General features: G+C 36.9%; 1 protein-coding gene across 2 annotated transcripts in view; it reads right to left on the bottom strand.

Annotated features, from left to right (window-relative positions):
• The window catches only part of SAMD8 (sterile alpha motif domain containing 8), a 38866-nt gene that overhangs the window by 7444 nt on the left and 7191 nt on the right, over positions 1-24231 (bottom strand). For both annotated transcript variants that reach the window (XM_021700203.2, XM_021700202.1), the window contains exons 2-3: positions 11245-11837; positions 1615-1710 (exon numbers count right to left, since the gene is read on the bottom strand). In XM_021700203.2, coding sequence (XP_021555878.1) covers positions 1615-1710; positions 11245-11837 — 689 coding nt within the window. The remainder of the gene's footprint in view (positions 1-1614; positions 1711-11244; positions 11838-24231) is intronic.

Here is a 24231-nt window from a genome sequence, read left to right as displayed (position 1 = left end):
GTGCTGACCTAAGAGCACCATTTCATTGATAAGAAGATAAGGCTAAGACAAAGTAAATATGCAAGAAAGAAGACTAGCACCTAGCCTGACTCTTAGCTTAATGTTAGTGCTGTTATTCATATATTGCTCATAAATTATTTACTTTATGAGAGGTAAAATTAAACATGATTCTAGGGAATTTTTGCTCATTAATAACATTGTAAATTGGTTACTGATAGTAGCTATCTTAAACATTCTCTAACTTCTCCTAACTTAAAGTATAAAAATACTAAGTTTTTTTAAATACTAAGTTTTATATTAAGTACACCTAGCAAAAATTTTGAACTGCATTGTGATATCACTTGTGCTGTCATAGTATTTTTTTAAATGTCCAAACGAAAACAGACTATAATAGTCTTAAGCACAGGGACTATGCTTTACACATTTTCAAAATGCTCTTCCCACCCTCAAAAAAGCATTGAACACAAGAGATCTCAAATTTTAGTGTGTACACCTGGGATGGAGCCTAGGAATCTACATCTTAAGAAGCCAGGCGTATCTAACGAAAGCAGTACAAAGGCCACATTAGAGAGAAACACTTTCTTTGACCAATTAAACACCAAAACTTGCATATAATTGGCCACTGCTATACTTTGCTAAACCTATCAAACTTTCCCATACGGTAAATTCTTTCTTGGTCTGAAGAGTGGATAAATTCAAATTCACGGGGTCTTATGAGCCTAAGTTAAACCAGAAAGTAGCAGTGATATTACATGTTTTTAAACCACCTCTGGTTTTAAGCAATCCAGAGTTAAAAATATTGCTGGAAAATGGGAAAGAATGAAGCACAATACAGCCTAAAAGTGTGACAACAATAACAACGATCAACTTTTCACCTTCAAAGCAATGAAATAACTGCTGCTTAGGACCTAAAGCCCATCATTGGTTTACCTCAACTACTTCCTGGTGAGGACAAAGGATAATAAATTCAAGAAAGTGTCCCTACTTCTCATTAGTGTCCATAGACAACGGATAGCAAATCTACAAACTTCATAGTTCTTCAAACTTTTTCTTCATTATGCCTTATATTTTTACGTAAATCAAGTAATTTCCCCTCATTAAAGTAGGAAAGAAGCCTCCCTTTACATTTCATTTTAATAAAAAAATTCTTTCCTTTATATTTCTTAGTGAAAGTGCCAAAGAAGCACTTTCCCTATTCAGCAATTTCCTGTATCATCTTAAGCAAACCACACTGACTAGATGTACATGGTAAGCAAAATAATCCCTTTGCTAATGGGCGTCCTCCAAGCAGAGAATTTCTTTCATCCAAACACTATCCTTGACCAAAGACTGTCCTTGGAGGAGTTTCTATCCTTCTACAGAAAATGACATTTCCGATTAGACTATCAGCAGTTGGCTCATGGCTGAACATCACCATCTCTGATCTTTGCAGAATATATTCAGAATACTACTAAATATGTAGGTCTTAACCTCGCAGTGACTTTCTTGTTGATCAAACCCAAAAATTTTTCATAATGACTAAAGAAGGAAATTAACAAGGAGAGAAACAAGGTTTGATGAACTTTATCCAAGACAGTCAAAATATTTTGTCTTTTAATGGCATAACTGAGGTACCTGTGTTTGTGAAGAAGAAGAACCAGGAGCCAAATATAGCACAAAATCATGCCACATACTTCTGTCATGGCAAAGGCCCATGGGATTCTAGGAACACTGGAACAGAAAAAAATTACATTTTGGACTGACAAGAAGTGTATGTACATAAATGACACCCTTTGCAATAAGATACTCTTCTAAATTGCTTCCTATAACTTTTATCTCTTTTAGAAGATGGTATTTAAAGAAACTGGGGGAAAAAACTGTTTCATAAAGTATTCCATTTACCAAACCTTCTTTGCTGTCTGTGATTCCCAATTAATGGTTCTCTGTGAAGAGGTTACAACCCTTTTCTTCCTCCCTGCAGCAAGGTAGACCTGGATACAGAACTGTCCACAAACATCAATGGGAAAAGTTTCAATTCTTGCATGATGTGCTAACTGAAGAATCAGGGCTTGAACTTGACTCCTCTTTTTTTTTTTTCCTTGTAATAAACTTGGTTTTGTTTTAGAGGCAGTAAATAGAGTTTTTGTTTTGCTTTACTCCTTTATTTCTCTCTGCCCTCTTTTGTTTTATATCCCTGTTTTCTTCTCTTTTCCACTGATTCCTCTTTCTTCACCAAATCCACAGCTCTTGTGGTTATTCATTAGTAAAATACATGGCACATTTCTTAATTTAAAAGAAAGAGAGAGGGCGCCTGGCAGGCTCAGTCCGTGGAGCATGCGACTCAATCTCAGGGTTGTAAGTCTGAGCCCCACACTGGGTGTAGAGATTACTTAAAAATAAAATCTTAATAAATAAATATATAAAAAGAGAAGGAGGAGAAGAAAAAGAAGACAGAGGAGGGAACGGGGTAAAGGTGAAAATGAGTGCAAACAGGACATCTGGTAGGATTATTGTCCTATTTTTATTCTTTGTACATTTCCACTAAAAATTCTTGTACAATGTGTTAATTTTATAACTAAGGAAATAAAGGTATTTATTAAAAAGAAAACATGAAATCTGAAAGAAAGATATTAACAGTCTACTCCAAACCTTATTCAAAGTAAAGATAGTCAATCATCTTTAGTCAGGGACTTATCTTTTATTTATTACCTCAGAAATAAGACTCCTCTTCTGTATTTTTAATCTACTGCTGCCTTATTGCATTACTGAGGAAAGGGTTATTTCACGTATCAGAAAATTTCAGATAAAAGAAAGATTCCTGAGGTGCCTGGATGGCTCAGTCGGTTGAGCATCTGACTCCTGGTTTCAGCTCAGGACATGGTCATGGTCATGGTCATGGTCATGGTCATGGTCTCGGGCTCTGTGCTCAGCATGAGTCTGCTTGAGATTCCCTCTCTCCTTCTCCCTCTGCCCCTCACCCCTCAAATAAATACATCTTTAAGAGATTCCTTTAAGTGACTTTTAACTATACAAACTTTTAAAATGAACATTTTAAAAAATTGTATTTGTATGTATACATATATATGCATATCCAAAAATATATGTAGGTGTGTGTGTGTGTGTATATATATATATAACAGTTTTACAATGTTTAGGATGAGACTAAGTTTTCTGCCCCACCCCCTACCTAATTCTTGCTCCCCAGAGGGAATCACTTCCACTCTTGTGTTTTATTTGTGCCCCCCACTCCCATTTTCTCTCCCCTAGTCTCAATATTGTTTCACAATATTTTTAAAAATAATTTTTGGCTTTTACTTAAGTTTGTAATTATCATTTGCAGCTGAGTCAGTAGAGAACAATGATTAAATCCCTTTCTTGTAGTAGAAATTCTTATAATTCTCTAGAGCTAAAATATAACTTTTTTTTTTTTTTTTTTAGTTTGCTCTGTTTCTTGTGTGCCTATCACCATTCATCTTCAAACTATTCTATCAATTTCAATTTTTCCTTTTGGGGCAATTTCTCCTAGAGCTCTTCTCCTTTTTTCCCCAATTTAGCATGGTTGCATTTTCTAGTCCTCCTGTATGGCTCTTTTTTGAAATAAAACTTGACCTTCATCTTGGAAATTCCTCTTTTCTGTATTAGATTCTTTGTTTCCTGAATCCATGTTCTCCTCTTTTTCAGTTTACTCCTTAGTTTTTATGGTGTGTATCCTCCAGTCGTTTTCTGAGAAACACAGGTGAAGGATAAACTTGGTTGTTGTTTGTTTTTTTAAGGGGGAGAAAGGGCAGAGAGAGAATCTTAAGCAGGCTCCGTGCCCAGCCTGGAGCCCCCACGCGGTGTTCCATCTCACAACCCTGAGATCATGACCTGAGCAGAAACCAACAGTCGGGACACTCAACTGACTGAGCCACCCAGGCACCCCCTAAACTTGTTTTTAATGTTAGTTTTATTGAGGTTTAATTAACAACCAGAAAAAATCACCCCTGTTGGGTGTACAATTCAATGAGTTTTGACAAACATATTCAGTCATATAACCACCACCACCACAATAAAGATATAGAATATTTTCATCACTTCAAAAAGCTCCCGTGTCCCTTTGTAATCAATCCCCTCTCTCATTTCTAGCCCTGGGGCAACCACTCAACCGATTTCTGTCCTATATAGGTTTGCCTTTCCCAAAATGGCGTATAAATGGAATCACACAGTACTTATCTACATACCTTTTGTATCTGGCTATTTTCACTTGGCATAATATATTTCAGCTTTACCCATGTTATTCCATGTATAAGTCTATCCATTCTTTATCTATAATTTCTTTATCCATTCACTGGTTGATGGGGATTTTGGATATTTGATGGATATTTGGATATATCCAGTTTTGGCTGGTTTTGAATAAAGACCACTACAAGTCTTTGCTTGAACATATTTAGGTAAACACTTAGCAAAGAAACTGTTGTGTCCTATGTTAAGGGTATGTTTAACTTTTTAAGAAACTGTCAAACTTTTAAAGGCAGTTCTGTCATTTTGCATCTCTACCAGCAATATATGAAGAGTATCAGGTGCTCTGGATCCTCATCAGACGTTGTTACCAATTTTTTTCATTTTAGCAATTCTAGTAGCTGTGGGGTTGGAAAGTAAGTATTTTAAGACTTGCAAACTTAAAAATTTCCTTGGGTCTAGCCTTATAACTAATTGGTAGTTTGCCTGGACAGAGAATTCTAGGTCAGACCTTATTTTCTCTCAGAAAGTTAAAGAAAATTGCTCTTGTCTTCTAGCTTTCACTGTAGTAAAGAAGTTGCATGCTATTTGGATTTCTAATCTTTGTATGTTACTTTTTCTGTCTCTTAAGAAGCTTTTAGGATCTTCAGTCTAAACCCAGTGTTCTGAAATTCTCCATTTCTTGTACTGGGTGCTCAGTGGGCCCTTTCAATCTGGAAAGTCACATCCTTTGAATCTGGGAAATTTCCTTGTATTATATCCTAAATAATATCTTCCCTTTTTCTAACTACGCTTTCTTTCTAGAACCCATATCTATTTACTGCCGGGCCAACTGGACTGATCTTATTTTTTCTCCTCTACTTTTTTTTTTTTAAGATTTTATTTATTTATTTGAGAGAGAGAGAGAGCACATGAGAGGGGGGAGGGTCAGAGGGAGAAGCAGACTCCCTGCTGAGCAGGGAGCCTGATGCGGGACTCGATCCCGGGACTCCAGGATCATGACCTGAGCTGAAGGCAGTCGCTTAACCAACTGAGCCACCCAGGCACCCATCCTCTACTTTTTTTTTAAAGTAATCTCTACACCCAATGAAGGGCCTCAAGCCCACAACTCCGAGATAAAGAGTCGCATGCTCCACTGATAGAGCTGTCCAAGAGCCCCTCTCCACTACTTTTCATCTGTTCTGCACACTGGGCAATTTCATCAAATCTATGTTCCAGCTATTCTGCTGGATTTTAAATTTCTACTTCCATTTTTTATTTTCCAAAAGCTTTTTTTTCCTCTGAATTTTCCTTTTTTATAGCCTACCGTTACTGTCTCGTAAAATGCAACATCTCTTATCTGTGAGAATATGCGTATTTTTTTGAAGTGTTCTTCTGCTCCCTATTTTGTGTTTCCTACTTTGCTTTTTTCTGTTTGCATTGGTCTGTTTTCCTTAAATGTCTGGTCATTCTTGACTGACCATTCATATTTGACAGTGAAGTACTAAAAAAATAATAATAATAATTTGACGCTCTATGTACACAGACTGAGCTTATGTTGTGGGTTTCACTGTAGAGTGATTGAGCAGAGGTCGGGTTGATGAGATGGAGATATCTCCCCTACCACAGTATCTATAGTCCTTTTCTCTTGTGCAGGTTTTCCAAGGAGAGGAATCTGTTCTGCTTAGAGAACTGGCACTGGGTGGGAGTGGGAATGGGAAGTCTGGCTACTTAAGGAAGAGAGCTAGAAGTCTCAGTGATCAGTATGTAAATTTAGAGTAATCACCTTGAAAACATACTGAAAACAGGCACCTTTGTTCTCATCTGGGCATGGTATCCCAGAGTCCCTCACATTTAACTAGTCTGGAGAATATACCACCTACCTTCTGTTGGAATAGAGGTCTAAAAGCTTCTTAAATTGCTTTTCAGCCAATTCTCCCATACTTATCTGTACCTGGTTGTGAAAGATGCTTGGTGCCACCTGTTCTGGGAGTTTTTCTGGAGCTCTGAAATACAAATAAACTCACCTCTTGGACACTCCTAGTTCCCATTCCCAATCTTACAATAGGCACTCCGTGTTCTACTTTCCAAGTTTTCATCATTATCACCGATTTTGCCTTCATGGGATTATAGGGTTCCCCCTCATCTCCTTTTACTGTCATTTTAGCGAAGTGTTGTGAGGAAATGTTTATTCACTATCTCATATTTATTTTGATGCAAAGTTTTCTGAAACGCATTATTACATGGATATGCCTCTTTTTTTCTGGATAAAAATTTAATTTTCTTTGGTAATTTAATCATGATTGTGAACACTGATTATTGCATTGAACACAGTAATGACCTCAGGGACTACTAAGAAATGAAGGTTAAGCTCCAGACTAGTTTTTCCTTTATTTATGTTTGCTTTTTATAGTGCTTCTGGTTCTTCCCTTGCTTTTATGGCTATCAGCTATCCCTTCTCACTGTTGTAAGTGGGCCTGCCTACAGAGGCATCCATCCCTTTCTCCTTCTAATTTTCTATTTATGATGTGCTGAAGGTCTTGGAATTGCGTGACATAAGCTTTAGAAGCAGACTCTGAAATAAAGACCAGTGTGAAAGTGAGTAGGAGTGTTTCCAAGAGAAACCTTAGTGTAGTGAGGAAATGAGATCAGGAAGGCAAGTAAGCAAGGCAAGGGTGAGACATTAAACAAAGCCTTGTGGAGTAACTATGGCAAGGGTTAACTATGGCTCAATCCTGTGGAGAATTTGTGAGACAGTGTAGGTCTGACGTAAAAGTTGTCCCAAATAGAGTAAAGAGAAAATATTTATACCCCATCTCATCAGTCATTGGTTAAGGGCTGTTGCTGGTGGGATGTAAAGTCCTAAGCATGTTTGCCTCTCTTTCCAAGCAGGTAAAATGTGTTCAACAGCTCAGATGCAGCTTTTCAACAGAGACACATTTGCTGGATGTTGGGAGTATCCGTGTGCAAGAAAACGAAAAAGAGATCTGAGAAAATGAAAAAGAACACTGACAGCACCAACTATAATTCTCCTATGAATAAAGCTTCCATGCTTAAGAGCATGAAGATTTGTAGTGGGAGGCACTATAGAGAGTTAGGCAAAACTTTCAAATCCCACTGCAAACTGAGAATCACATATAGGTCTACACAAAACTTTGTACATAAATGTTCATAAGCAGCATTATTAACAGTAGCCAAAAAGTGAACAACCATTCATCAACTGATGAACAAATAAACAAAATGTAGTATATCCATATAATGGAATATTATTCTGTAATAAAGAGGAATAAGTACTGATACATACTACTATATGGATGAATCTTGAAGACATTATGCTAAATCAAAGAAGCCAATCACAAACAAAGGCCACATATTGTATGATTCCATTTACATGAAATGTCCAGAATAGACAAATCCACAGATACAGAAAGTAGATAAGTGATTGCCAGGGAATGGAGGGAGGAGGGAATGGAATGGGACTGATAATGGATAGGAGTTTCTTTCTGGGGTGATGAAAATGTCCTGGAATTAGTGGTGATAGTTGCACAACTGCAAATATACTAAAAACCACTGAATTGTATACTTTAAAAATAAGATCCTCATTTTTCTTCCAGGCCAGTTTTCCTCCTTTCTCCCACTATGCCTTGGTTATAGTCTATAAAAAACCTCAGCCTCAGAACTGTTCCATGTTCTGGATTTGTCTGATAATTTCCTCATGATTAGATTTAGGTTATATTTTTTGGGGGTAAGATTATTATATAGGTGATGTTGTGAACATCACCTCCAATGCACATGTCACTTTGTCCAATAGCAATGCTACATTTGATCACGTGGTTAAAACGATGCATGTCAGATCACGCCATTGTAAAGGTACCTTTTTCTCCCTGTAATTAAGTAATATGTGTGATATTTTCAGATTATGTGAATATCTTTGACCTTTCACCTAATGAGTTCAGCATCTACTGATGACTTGCCTGAATCAATTACTACGTTGGGATGTTGCAAAATAGGCCATCTATGTTTTTTCGTATTATTTTGAAGAATATCCCCTCTCAACCCACCACTTTTTGTTTATCATTATGGATTCACAGATTCTCTTACTCAATATATTAGAATCTACTACCATCATTATGCTTTTTGATGTTCCAACTGTCCCAGTTTGATCAGTGCAAGCCCCTTCAAACCAACTCATATGCTCTTTTGACATGCTTTCATTGATTTTGTGCACTCCCTTGCTTTATGGAACAAGAGCTGTTTCACTCATTTTATACTTTCCTTGCCCCACACTGAAAACCAGTTCAAATCAGTTCTTAGAAATCTTCCTCACTCTTCTTTGATTAAATAGTACTCTGCTATATAGATGTACTATAGTATATCCAACCAGTTTTCCATGGATAAGCATTTAGATTATTTCCAATATTTACAATTACTACAAATAACGTCACAATGAATAACTTTGTATATATGTTGTTTCATATTTGTGGATATATATCTTTAGGTAAATTCCAGAAAGTCTCCTATTCTCTTTTGAACCCATAACAATTAGCTTTTATTCTTATTAACTCTTGTGAAGGTCACAGATAACCAACACGTTGCTAAATCCAGTGGCCAATTATCCATTTTACTTGATCCCTCAGCAGAACTTGACACAGTTAATTATTAATTATTCCTGCCCTCTTAAAATACTTTTTTTTTTTTTAAGATTTTATTTATTTATTTGAAGAGAGAGACACAGCGAGAGAGGGAACACAAGCAGGGGGAGTGGCAGAGGGAGAAGCAGGCTTCCCGCCGAGCAGGGAGCCCGATGTGGGACTCGATCCCAGGACCCTGGGATCAGGGCCTGAGCCGAAGGCAGACGCTTAACGACTGAGCCACCCAGGCGCCCCTTACAATACTTCTTTTAAGTTGGCTTCCAGGATACTACTTTCTCTTTCTGCCCTGACATTTTCAGTTGTCTTTGCTGGTTTTGCCTAACTTCTCAGACTTCTGTTATAATGTTCTTGGGCTCCATCTTCAATCTTCTTTCCTCTTCCAAACTCATTCCCTAGAAGACCTTATCTTACATCATGGCTTTACCTATTTTGGCAACTTCCAAATTTCACCCTGTATCTCTCTGAAATCCAGAGAAAGAAATCATCTTTCCATCTCTTATGTGACATCTGCTTTTGTGTAAAAGATATCTCAAATTTGACATGTCCAAAACCAAATCCTTATTTTTCTCTCCAACTCAGCTCCTTCCACAATCTTCCCATCTCTGTAAAGGGCAACTCCATCCTTCCAGATACTCAGGTCAAAAATCTTAAGAGTAATCCTTGACTTTTCTTTTTCTTACACCTTACATGCAAATCTATCAGCAAATCTTGTTGGCTGCACTTTCTAAATATATGAATAGAACTTGACTCTTTCACACCATCTCTCCCACTACTATCCTCATCCAGTTCACCTCATTTCTGTCTAGATGAATTCAGTAATTTAATCCCTGCTTTCCCACACCCACATCCATACCCAGGCAATTCTCAGTACAACAACTACAGTTACCTTTTAAAATGGAAGTTAGATCACTGTACTCTTCTCTTAAATACTTTCCAACGGCTTCCCTTTTCATTCAGAATGAAAACTAAAGTGCATAATATGGTCTACAAGTCACTATACAATCTGGATTCCTGTCTCCTCTCAGACTTCATCTCCAACTGTTCTCCCCATCCCTCACTTGCTGTTTCCTGAACATGCTAAGTATACTACCAATTCAGGATTTTTGCACCTTGCCATTTCCTCTGCCTAGAATACTCTTTCCCCAGATATCCACATGCTTTCTTCCTTACTTCCTTAAGTTCTTCTGTTTATAGTTGGGAAAACTGTATAGAATAGGGATCTAACAGCCTCTTAAACAGTTTTCACTCAATTCTTCTTATTTTAGCACCACCCTTTCACCTGCAGTATCCAGAACTTTGAGAAATCTGTAACATAGACTGGGTTGGTTTTGTTTTCCTAACTGCTGTTTTAGAATTAGGTTATTTTAGGTCTGTTAGCTGCCACTCATCCATCTACTTTCAAACTTCCAAAAATGTATGACTGCTTTCTCCTCTCTTATCTGCCCCATCCTTGTAGGCTTACAACTTAAACAAAAAAACCCCTCTTTACTATACTTTTAGTCAGGGTTTGAAAGGAACAAAATATGATATGTACATCATTCTGACATCTTAATATGGATACTTTGATTCATTTCATTTTAAAAAACATGTACTAGGGGTGCCTGGGTGGTTCAGTCAGTAAGCATCTGCCTTTGGCTCAGGTCATGATCCTGGGGTCCTGGGATCGAGCCCCGCATCGGGCTCCCTGCTCAGCGGGAAACCTGCTTCTCCCTCTCCCACTCCCCCTGCTTGTGTGCCCTCTCTCGCTGTCTCTCTCTGTCAAATAAATAAATAAACTCTTAAAAACAAAAACATATACTATAAGGCACTTTCAGAAGGGTAAAACATTTTATAAAAACAAACAAGAAAGCTCTACAAACTTTAAAAGCTTTAAAAAATCACAAATATAAAAACTAATAGTTTTGAATTTTGTTCTATTCATATTTTTCATATGCATATACTATATTCTTTTTTATATACTCAGCATTTCATAAAAACAAGATACTATCAATGAATCAGTTTGTACTATTTATGATAATTTCAATTTATGTGGTGATAGAGGAGCCCTCCCCCTACTTTTGGAAAGGCTGAAACCCGTTCATCATAAAAAAAATGTAACCAAATTTCATTTATTAGAGAAAACATTCCACGAAACCCTTTTACAATCTGAACTGCCCAAGGAGCTATAATATAGCTATTAAAAAAAAAAACAAAAAACTAAGCAGTAGCCTTTCCCACTCACATAGGCCTAAGGTCTAATTTACTCTAGGACAAAAAGGCAATTTCAAAGCACAACTTCATGCATTACCAGATAAAGTAAACAGAAAGTGTATATCAACCAAAATAATAATAAACAACATAATTATCATAAATACATTATTATCAATTGCTGTTATAGCAATTTTCTACAAACTTGGCAAATAGAAACAAAACTTACCTGTCTAAGAAGATATCTGGGAGTGGTGGGTAGGTCTGCATATCAGGCACTCGTTCATGGACTATAACCATAATGAAAGATGTAAACCCAAATACTATAAAAACATATATACAACTCAATATGGTCTTCCAGTACTCTGGGTCCAATCTTCGAATAGAATGTTTGTTTTTACCATTCATGTACTGGTACTGATCAGAATTCAAATCAGTAATGGGTCCATCACAGTCATGTGAAGGCTCCCCATTACAGAGCCACTCTGTGCTCTGAAGAGCACTGATGAAAGGTGTCATGGAACCTATGGGACTGTCACTGTTGTATCTCATCTCTTCTAAAACATCAATATGTATTTTCTGCAATTTTCGGACTGAAAGCATTAACCTTTTAATGTCCCCTAAGATTTTGATTTCCAGAGGAGGAGACCGGAGATCATATTCAGTCAATGTTAATAATGTGATTCCATCAAGTCGATGCTTATTACATAAAATGTCCACATATTCAAAAAAGCCTTCATCCTTTAGCCAAACAGCTACATGCTTGGTAGTCCAGCGACGAATACAGAGGTGATTAGGAACAGCCATTTCCTCCTCCACTGCCTGTCCAGGGAAAACAGGAAAACAAAACAGAAACTTCAGTGGGTCCTAACAACTCCTTTAAGACCAAATACATGTAGGGCGCCTGGGTGGCTCAGTTGGTTAAGCGACTGCCTTCAGCTCAGGTCGTGATCCTGGAGTCCCGGGATCGAGTCCCGCATCGGGCTCCCTGCTCGGCAGGGAGTCTGCTTCTCCCTCTGACCCTCCCCACTCTCATGTGCTCTCTCTCTCAAATAAATAAATAAAATCTTTAAAAAAAAAAAAAAGATCAAATACATGTAAACACACCAGAAACAATAATTTATTTACATTGATCTACTGGCTTCTAGAAGAGAGTAAAAGGAACAAAAATTACTCAATGATTGGTTTTCAGTAGATTAACATTCTAATAATTTTATGCATATAAACCCAACAGCAGAAGGCTAATGACTAAACATTTTTACAAAAAATTACTCTACAAATGGCCTTTCCATACCATAACAACCATAATTTAATTAGAAAAAGCCTACTGTTGGAATAATTGAGAAAAATCATATATTAATGCTTTTCATAAAATGAGATATAGAAAGATATGCAATGCATAAAAATAAAACAAATTTCAGAAATCTTCATGTTTGATCGAATAAGGATCTCCTACTTCTCCAAAATGAGAAAACAAAAACAAAAACAAAAAACAACACAAAGGCAGACAGATAACTAGTTTTAGGAAACTCCTTAAACATATTTCTATCCACTATACAAATAACGATTTCTACAATAGATATAAAGCCTATAAACCAAATATGAATATCTGTATCTTAATAGCTCAGTTCATCCTATACCTTGAATATACCATTATAGAACCGAATAAGCAATTTCCTTCTTAAACTATCACTGAGATTTCAGTGACAAAATTTTTAAAAGAAAACTGTCATTCTGATGTACTCACAAATTTGAGGACCCAAACTTTATATTGGCTTGTAAAAGGCCAATAATGTACTGTTTCAAGAAGTACTAATAATTTTTACTACTTTGATCCACACAGTTGTTTATGTTCTTTTTCCATTTTAAAACTTTCAGTAACTTGGGCCTCTATCAGGTTTATAAGATACACAGGAGACAAAGGCCTACATCAAAAAAACCCTATTTCCCTAAAGTATGTTTTCTCAATTACTAAAGCATGTGGGTTTTATGACATTTTCCAGATTTCTGAAGATCCTATTTCCTTCTGAGATGATTTTTTAAAAAACACAGTAGGCAAACTTTTTTAAAGCATAACAACAACAACAACAAAGAATGAAACAAGAAATACCCAAGTGCCCATTACCCAGCTTGAAAAAAAATATAAAATAATTCCAATACAGATGTTCTGTTTCTTAATCTGGGTATTAGTTATACAGGTCTGTTCACTTTATAAAAATTCAAGAAGCTGTATACTCATGATCTACACTTTTCTCTACATATGTTAAACTATATTTTAAAAGTTTGCTTTAAAAAGCCAAAACCAAAACATCAATACAAGTGACTGTCCCTCTCTGATATCATCCTCTTCCTCCCCCTTTCCAGATAAAATAATTCTTTTTTTTTTTTTTAAAGATTTTATTTATTTATTTATTTGAGAGAGAGAGAGAGAAACAGCATGAGAGGGGAGAGGGTCAGAGGGAGAAGCAGGCTCCCCGCCGAGCCGGGAGCCCGATGCGGGACTCGATCCCGGGACTCCAGGACCATGACCTGAGCCGAAGGCAGTCGCTTAACCAACTGAGCCACCCAGGCGCCCCCAGATAAAATAATTCTTGATTTTGGTGTTTATCATTTCTTTATAACATGTATATCTGGCTATGAAAAACCTATGCTTACTTATGCTGAAAAAAGTGAAAAACTGCTACTGTCCTCCTTTCTTCCCCTATCCACACAAACTTTTGCCACGAAGACTCATAATCACTTGAAAAAGGCAGATACTTAACTACATGAGCACCACTTACACCATCAGAAATACTCAGCCAGCAAGAAACACTCACTAAATATTTCTTAATTGCTAAAAAGCAATCCTAGTTTTTGGAAGCCTTAAATCATATTTTGTTTCCAAACAGAGTTTTTCATACTATCAATCCACAGCAGCTTTTCAGTCTGAGGAAATTAACAGCACATCCACCTATAAGGATCTGTATGTTTTAAAAGGCTGTCTAATTCTTATATACTATAGAGCTACAAGAAGTCTCTCTTACTCAGCTCTTTCTAGCTACACTGCCTTTCCTAAGGCCAAGGAATTACGCGTTTTATGCAGTTTAACACTGAATTTTATACATACTAATGTATATCATTTTATATAAGTTATTACATATATAAAATTCCATGAAAATATCATTTTGCGGGGCGCCTGGGTGGCTCAGTCATTAAGCGTCTGCCTTCGGCTCAGGTCATAATCCCAGGGTGCTGGGATCGAGCCCCACATCAGGCTCCCTGCTGAAGCCTGCTTCTCCTTCTCCCTCTGTCTACCACTCTCCCTTCTTGTGCTCTCTCTCTGTCATATAAATAAATAAAATATTTTAAAAATAAAATAAAATAAAATAAAATATCATTTTGCTGTTTTAGTTCATATATATACCCAGATGGTTTCATCCCACCCACTACATACATCTTTTTCCCAAGATATGCTCTGAATAAATTATTTCATCTTTGAATATCCAACAAGCACATGCTACAAACTCTGTAGCAGTAACAATGTAGCAAATTTGGTAAGCTCATCTCACACACAAAAAGGCCAGATTTCTTCTGTCATTTTATTTTCTATTCTGCTGCCTTTCTCCTTTCTCAAACAGCTTACCACCAATGGGTTCCAAGTCACTCCCATCCTTGTAGCATTATCCTTCAGTATTACGGTTTTGTCTCATACACTGCTCAAAATGATCTTCTCTCTCATAGTTTTTTTCCCCCATCTTATATCACCAGTTCTCTACACCCTCAATCAGGCTAACAAACAGGCTTTGAAACTGGTGCTTTAGCTGCTAGAAAATATGAGTTACACAAGGAAGCCTTCCGGAAGTCTTTGAGTCTGCTGTGGCAATGCCCTAAAAACATGACACACTCCACTAATGTGCTTCATCAGGTCAGGACATGTCCTTTAATTGTATGCTACCACATATAGTTAGAGACCCATATTTATCTAACACTGTGAAAACCTGCTCTAAAGAGGTATATTAAAAAGATGATAAAAGGCTTTAGGGCCAATTTAATATTTCTATTGTGCCATAGAAACTACATGAAACAGGAGAGTTTGAAGTTTCATACAAATCCAAAAAATGAAGAAATTAGGTTAGTAAGTTTTTAAAAACACTTTCAGCTTTTTTTTTTTTTTTTTGAGGGGGAGGGGCAGAGGGAGAGGGAAAGAATCCCAAGCAAGTTCCACGTGAGCGTAGAGCCTGATGCAGGACTCTTATCTCATGACCCTGAGATCATGACCTGAGCCCAAATCAAGAGCCAGACGCTTAACCGACTGAGCCACCCAGGTGCCCCAGAACACTTTCAACTTTAATCAATAATTAATATGAATAAATTATCAGTTAAAGGGACTGTTTCTGACCAAGATATAATAAGAGGGACCAAATTTACCCACCCACCTCAAACAACCAAATAATAGACAAAATATATGGGGGGGAGAAAAACTAGCTTCAAGACATTGGGCATCGGACAAAAAAGATCCCTGAAAGACGGGAAACAAAGTAACCCTACTGCCCCAGCTTACTGCCTTGAGGGTTTTTTTTTTTATATATATCTATATAGATATATAAGAGATTTTTTATTTATTTGACAGAGAGAAACACAGAGAGAAGAAACACGAGCAGGGGGAGTGGGAGAGGGAGAAGCAGGCTTCCTGACCAGAGCCGAAGGCAGGCGCCTAACGACTGAGCCACCCAGGCGCCTCTGCCTTGAGAGCTTCCAAGTGATGTGTGGCACAGGACACAAAATGGGTGAGGCCTGGCAGACTTGCTGAGTTGAGGAGATGGAGCTGAGAGTTTGGGGAGATCCAGGTGGCTAGTGTTCATGAAATAGAATACTGGAGAGCAGAAAGATGAACAGAGAGAACTTGTTATGGACTGAATGTTTGTGTCTCCCCAAAATTCATATGTTGATATCCTAGCCCACAATTAGGAGGTGATTAGGTCATGAGGCAGAACCCCCATAAATGGGATTAGTTCCCTTATATGAGATATCCCAGAGAGTTTTATCACCCCTTCCACCATTTAGAGACAGAGCTAGAAGATGACTGACTATGAAGCAGGAGGCAGGCCCTCACCAGACACCAAATCTGCTGGGCTTTGATCTTGGACTCCTCAGGCTCCAGAACTGTGAGAAATAAGTGTGTTTTGTTTAAGCCACTCAGTCTACAGTAATTTTAGTAATTTTGTTATAGTAACTAAAAAAGACTAAAACAGAACCCCAGAGATCTGCAGACTCTCCCTTGAATATGCAGCTGAATACTGATTATCACATATACATGAGGAAACAAAATAGGACAGAAAAAAGAACCACCCAGAAAGATTAGGGGGGAACAACATCCAATATACACAGAAGACCAATAAAAGTGCCTACCCCAAACAGCCAGACTGGAAAAAAAAAAAAGAAAATCTCACAATCCATGGGGCATTGGGCAAAGCACACAGGAGATCTTGTCATAGTAGTGAGACAAAATGAATCTTAAAGCAGTAGTTATTCAACTGGGGGCAATTTGCCACCCCTCCCCACATTTGGCAATTTCTGGAGACATTATTGGTTGTCACAACTGGGGGGGTCACCTAAAGGTTGCTGTTAAACATTTTACAAAGCACAGCATAGCCCTTCACAACAAAGAATTAACTGATCCAAATGTTATAGTGCTGATATTGAGAAACCCTGCCCTAGAATGAACATGTCTCTGGTCCAGCCAAACAAATCTTAAAAGCAAGATCCAAAAGGATCAAATTGTTTTCCAGTAATTTAACTACCTCCCACAACAAAGCTCAAGAATATTACTAGGAATACAAAAGTATTCAGCACCAGATAAAATCCATAATATCTGGCATCCAATCAAAGATTACCAGACATGTAAAGTAGGAAAATTCACCTATAATGAATAGAAAACCAATCAGCCAAAATTGACCCAAAACTGATACAAATAATAGAATTAGCAGACAAGGAAATTAACTAAGTTATAAGAACTCTATTACGTATGTTCAAAAAATAAGACATGGACACAAAGAACATTCAGTTCTAACTTCTAAAGATGAACTTACAATATATGCAATGAAAAATATGCTGAATGGGATTAACAGCTGATTCTTATCTGTAAAAGATAAGAATAATAAACTTGAAGACATAACAATAGGAATTATTCAAAATGAAATACAAGAAATATCATTTTTTGCTATCTTCCAGAAAAGGAGAGAACCAATCTTTCCCTCTTTCTTTTCTTTTTTCTTTTCTTCTCTTTCCTTTCTTTTCTTCCTTCCTTCCTTTCTTTCTTTGAGGGAGGGGAAGGGAGCAGAGGGAGAGGGAGAGAGAATCCTAACATGGGAAATGATCTTACCATCCTGAGATCATGACCTAAGACGAAATCAAGAGTCAGATTTTTAACTGACTGAGTCACCCAAGTGCCCCAAGGAGATAATATTTCTGAATTCATTCCATAAGGCCAGTATTACCCTAATACCAAAACCAGGCAAAGACAGCACAAGAAGAAAATAAACTATAGCCTGATAGCCCTTTAAGAACATAGATGCAAAAATTTTAAAATCTTAGGCAATCAAATCCAACAATATTTAAGAAAGAATTAATACATCATAACCAAGTGGTATTTATCCCAGGAATGCAAAGTTAGTTTAACACTTGAAAATTGAAATAATTCACCATATTAATAAGCTAAAACAGGGAAACCACATGATTATCTCAAAAGACACTAAAAAAGTTGGGGTGCCTGGCTGGCTCAGTTGGAAGAGCATGTGACTCTTGATCTCAGGGTCCTGGGATCGAGGGCTCCCTGCTCAGTGGGGAACCTGCTTCTCCCTCTGCCTGCTGTTCCCCCTGCTTGTGCTCTTTCTCTTTCTCTCTCTGACAAATAAATAAATAAATAAACAAATCTTAAAAGCCTTTGACTCCTTTGCCTATGCTCCAAGGAATTGATATATACAATGGTTTTCAACCTGGCTACACATTTGAATAATCTGAAGTTTAAAAACATGCCTGTTCTACTGCCCATGCCCCACCCCAGAACAATTGGATCAGAATCCCTGAGGGGACAGAAGCTTGACATCTGCATTTTTTAAAAGCTCCCCAAGTGATTGTGAAGCACTATATTAGACCATCCAATCTAATTCTGCTTGTTCTTCTATTTCTGGCTTAGCTAACATTTAACCTTTCAAGTCCCTTCACACACATCTTATTTTATCCATTATATGTTAATTTTGTGTTGAATAGCTGTCTCTCCTATATTATAATCTAAATGATACAACTGAATAAAACAGTTAAACATATACACAGAACTGCTGGTAAAGAAGTATCACACTCTAGGGTTGACTGCTGATATGTATTAAGAAAAACTGCATTTATTTTATACTAAAAATAATTCTTTAGAATCTGTTTATAATACCAAAACCTAATACCCAGAAAACAGAGAATTTTTATTATTTTATTTTTTAAGATTTATTTATTTGAGAGAGAGTGCGCGAAAGAGCGAGCAGGGGAGCGGCAGAGGGAGAGAATCTTTAAGCAGACTCCTCACTGAGCAGGGACCCCCAGGGCTTGATCTCATGACCCATGAGATCACGACCTGCACCAAAACCGAGTCAGATGCTTAACCACTGAGCCATCGAGGTGCCCTGAAAATTTTTATTATTTTTAAATAACTGATCAAATTTATCCACAATTTATATATTTCTGATAATTATAAGGAAATAAGTCTTCAAAATATAGTAAGAATGCTAAAAAAAAAACTATAATATTTTTAAATCTGTAAGTCCCTGGTAGGATTTAATAGCTTTATTTTCAACCTGTCCTTTAGCTTTAAGGAAAAGCAGCATGATATGGTGAAGAGCAGCAAACTGGTTGTCAAAATTCTTGGAGCTTAATTTCATTAATATTAACACTTTAGGTGACTAAACTTTGTGGCATCTAAATACCTAATCTATAAAATGAGGGGGGAAAGAGCGAGCTAATAGAAGGAAACTAACACTTATGAATATCTATTACAGGTCAGACACCGTCCACGGTTATTTCACATGTGATTTCATTTAATAATAACAGTAATAATAATAGCAATAATAATTCCTGCTTGATCTTTGCCTAGTTGCTTTGGGGACTCTGCCTGACTGGACCTGTTTTATCTTTTATTTATTTTTTTAAGACTTTATTTATTTTTTTTATTTAAATTTTTTTATTCTTAAGACTTTATTTTTAAGAAGTCTCTATATCTATATCCTAAATCACACACTCTAAATTCTGACCTGTGTTCAGTGCATTTTCAGGAAGTAACAAGAGGCAATAATTAGATGAGCTAACATTTTAAGACTTTTACAAAGTGCCAGGAAGTGTTCAGTGTTTTACTTGTATGCTCAAATAATTCTCACAACCATATAAAGTAGGTATTATTATCTTCCTCACTTTACAGATGAGATAACTGAAGCAGATGGATTAAATAACTTGCCAAGATAAATGTGTACTAGTAACTACTACAGACAAGTTTTCAACCCAGGCAATCTCATTTCAAAGTCCATGTTCTTACTCACTACACCACACCATCTCACATAAGCTGAAGGCTCTTGTACTTCTGTAGGGATTGAATCTCATAAATATTAAATATTTTCTAGTTATCAGCAGAGGAATTTATCAAAGGTTTTCAGTTACAGTACATAAAGGTTACATAAATGAGACTGCCTAATGATGAAAGCTTTTTTTTTTTGATGGAAGCTTTTTGAATCACAAATTTTACACTGTTCAGTCTCAAACATTTACTGTCTGCTATATGCAGATGTCAAATAATAAGGCATTGGGGATAAAGACAGTATTAAAATGCCCTCATGTTATGTTTGTTCACCTATTAAATATTTATTGTGCACATACCATGGGAAGGGTATTGCACTAGGCAAGTGGCACTTACCTAGATGAATCTGAAACAGAGCCTGCCCCCAATGATTTTAATCTAGAAAGGGATATTAAAGAAAGTCATTTTTTAAAAAAAGGTAAAATCAATTACAGCTGCTAGTTCTTTATATACATTAGCTCGCTTAATCCATAAAACATAACAAAGCAGTTTACTTAATGAAACGTTTAAAAAAATTGGAAAGTTAAGGGAGTTGTAAAAGAGAAGTTATTTCCAGTTGGTAAGATCAGAAGAGTTCTTGGAAGTGACATCTGAGCTGAGCCTTTAAGGAGAGATGAAACTGTGGATAGAGACGGAGAAATAAAAGTACACCAGTAGAGGAAAACTGCATGAACAAGGGTATGAAAACAAAAAACAATGAAGAACCATTAGTGTTCACAGGGCATAAGGGAGTACTGGAATATTAAGTTGAAAATAGAAATTGGGGGCGCCTGGGTGGCTCAGTTGGTTAAGTGACTGCCTTCGGCTCAGGTCATGCATGATCTCAGAGTCCTGGGATTGAGTCCCACATCGGGCTTCCCCTGCTCTGTGGGGAGCCTGCTTCTCCCTCTCCCTTTGCCTGCCACTCCCCTGTTTGTAAGCACACTTGCTCGCTCTCTCTGTCAAATAAATAAATAAAATGTTAAAATATATATATATATATATATAAATTGGGGCTAGATCATGGAAACCTTTAATTGTCAAGTTCAGAATATTCTATAGACACGAGAGATTCTTTTTTTTTTTTTTTTTTAAGATTTTATTTATTTGACAGAGACACAGCAAGAGAAGGAACACAAGCAGGGGGTAGTGGGAGAGGGAGAAGCAGGCTTCCTGGCTGAGCAGGGAGCCCGATGCCGGGCTCGATCCCAGGATCCTGGGATCATAACCTGAGCCGAAGGTAGACGCCCAACGACTGAGCCACCCAGGTACCCCTGGACACTAGAGATTCTTGAACAAGAGGATCACATAATGCGTGTGCTTTACAGAGAATAATTGTCAGAAAAGTGTAAAACAGATTATGAGGACTGAAGCTAGCATAAAAGTATTTAACAGACTGAATGAAGGAAAGAGCTTCTAAAAAATGATGATGAAAAATGATGATGCGAGAGATGAAAATGATGAAATGATGATGAAAAAATGATGATAAAAATGATGATGCAAGAGATGAAGGAAATACTACACGAGATGAAAAAATGGCAGCGATTACACTCTTTCTGACAAATACATTTTTAAAAACAGCATATGTAGGGGCGCCTGGGTGACTCAGTTGTTAAGCAGGGAGCCTGCTTCTCCCTCTCCCATTCCCCCTGCTTGTGTTCCCTCTATCACTGTGTCCCTGTCAAATAAGTAAATAAAATCTTTAAAAAAAAAAAAAAACCCAGCATATGTAGACTTCTGCTTGTGGGAAGATGGAGTAGACATACTTTTCCCTATTACTCCCTGGACAAACCACATACCTGAGAAAGGACCCATATCTAGAACATATAAAGAATTCCCAAAATTCAACAGTAAAAAAACAAAAAATCCAATGAAAAAATGGGCAAAAGACATATAAATAGGCTTGTCATCAAAGAAGATATATGAGGTACACCTGGGTGGCTCAGTCGGTTAAGAGTCTGCCTTCGGCTCAGGTCATGATCGCAGGGTCCTGGGATCGACTCCTGCATCGGGCTCCCTGCTCATTGGGGAGCCTGCTTCTCCCTCTCCCTCTGTCTGTTGCTCCCCCTGCTTGTGTGCACTCGCGCACCTGTGTATCTGACAAATAAATAAAATCTTTTAAAAAAATAAATAGGATATATGAATGGCAAAGAAGTACATGAAAAGATGTTCAGCATCATTAGCTGCTAGGGAAATGCAAATTAAGACCATGGTGAGGTATCACTACACACCTGTTGAAATGCTAAAATAAATTGGGCCAATATGGAATGGAGAGAAACTGGACCTCTTACACACTGCTGGGGGAAAGTAAAATTGTACAGCCATGCTGGATGATAGTTTGGCAATTTCTTTAAAAACTGAGCATACACTTACCATACAGCCTAGCAACTGTACTCCTACTCCTGGGCATTTATCCCAGAGAAATGAAAACTAAGGTTCACACAAAACCTGTATACAAATGTCCCTAGCTTCATTACTTGTCATAGCTGAACTGTGTATAAAAACAAAATATCTCACAATATGTAAACAGTTAAACTGTGGAACTGTGGCATATCCATACCATGGAATACTACTCAGCAATAAAAATTAATAAACCATGGATACACACAATCGATGGGACTCAAGGGCATTGTGCTAAGTGAAAAAAGTCAATCTCAAATTGTCACATACAGTATGATTCCCTTTATAATATCCTCAAATGATAAAATTATATAGGTAGAAAAGAGATTAGAGGTTGCCAGAAGTTAGGAAGAGTATGTATCAGGGGTGTGGAGGTTAACCCAAGGGAGATCTTTATAGTGATGGAATAATTCTATGTTTTTAAAAAAATTTTTAGGCTTTTTAAGTTTTTAAATTTATTTATTTATTTAAGTAATCTCTACACCTGACGTGGGACTCGAATTCACAACCTGGAGATCAAGAGGTACATGCTCTTCCAACGAGCCAGCCAGGCGCCCCTCTATATCTTGATTGGTACAATGGTTAAACAAATCTACTCATGATAAAATGACACACAACTATACACACATTTTGAATGGTGTTGATACTGTACTGTAACTATGTAAGATATAACTAGTGAGGTAACTTGAGTGAAGGGTAAGTGGGATCTCTCTGTACTATCTACACAACTTCCTGTGAATCTAATTATTTCAAAATTAAAGTTGAAAAAACTTTTAAAGGAGCAAAATGTCCTAAAAAATAGTACATGTAGCCTATGCATATATCTTTAAATAAGTAAAATGTCCAACTATTAATAGTTACTCCTCCAGTGAACTCTTTCAGTCTCTACCTTAAATATTTCTAAAATTCCTGAATTTTATACAATGAGCATGTAATACTTGATATCCAAAGGGAAAAGACTCAAGAAAATGACAACAAGGGGTGCTAGGGTGGCTCAGTCGGTTGGGCATTTGCCTTAGGCTTGGGTCATGATCCCGGAGTTCCAGGATTGAGCCCCGCATTGGGCTCCCTGTTCAGCTGGGAGTCTGCTTCTCCCTCTCCCTCTGCTCCTCTCCCTGCTAGTGCACTCTCTCTCTTTCTCTCTCGCTCACTCTCTCAAATAGGTAAATAAAATCTTAAAAAAAAAAAAGAAAATGAAAACAATATTACTTCTCAACTGTTTGAAGCACATCACACAAATAGATATGAATAGAAAATTTAAAAAATCAATTAAATTCAACTATTAACCCATGTATACATATACACACTAAATAAAAGGTAAGAAATACTGAGGCAACTAACAAGACCAAGAATTCCAAAAGAACATCTGATTATATATCCAGCTCCATCACCCATTAACAGTATGACTTTAGAAAATGACTTAACCTTTATACTTTGAGACCAAGAGATTACAAACAGAAACTAATTAGAAACATTAAACATATAATGTTTTGTAAATCAGGATGACAGAATTCTTAAAATGGTAGAATTAGGAATGATCTGAAAGATCCAGTATAATTCTTCAGAAACAATAAAGGCTTGAAAGTTAAATAAATTTCAGACAGCTATTCTGCAACAGAATTTGATATAAAACCCAGAAAGCATAGTAGTTAAGAATGCTGGCTCTGGAAGAGAATGAAGAGAATATTAGTTCTTACTCCACAGCCTTGTTAAGATTACCTGGAATAATACATGTAATGCACTTATAATAATGCTTGGCAAATACAAACTGCTCAGTAAATGTAAGCTAGTATTGTCATCCTCATCAACTCCTCTTTCTGCTAGTGTTGCCCTAGGCCTGAAATTAAATCATTAGGATAGTCATCTATAATTAATAGTCAAACCCACTCTTAACTTTTGAAATCTTTGGGTTAATATGAAATAATTTTGAGTATTTGAAAACAATTGTAAAGTCTTATAAAGGTTTTGCTCAAGGTGGAATTACCTTTTAGGGAATCAACAGCGTAATAAAATAACGTAAACAAAAAACCAAAATAACAACAGTGATTCCAGTTAATCAGAGTAGAATTCAACTCAACAGGAGAGGAGTTCCTCATATAAAGACTTGTTTAATACCAAGTTTAACTTAATAAAAATATTTCAACAAGAGCATAACAACCTCTAAAAAAATGTTATAGGTTGATGCAACTGATTATTGTCGGTATCTAAAAGTACTTCTAGGGGTGCCTGGCTGGTTCTGTCAGTGGA

This window comes from Neomonachus schauinslandi, chromosome 6, assembly GCF_002201575.2.
Source record: "Neomonachus schauinslandi chromosome 6, ASM220157v2, whole genome shotgun sequence".
Taxonomy (NCBI): domain Eukaryota; kingdom Metazoa; phylum Chordata; class Mammalia; order Carnivora; family Phocidae; genus Neomonachus; species Neomonachus schauinslandi.
Note: the sequence above shows the minus strand (reverse complement) of the source record. Positions and strands in the feature narration are given on the sequence as shown.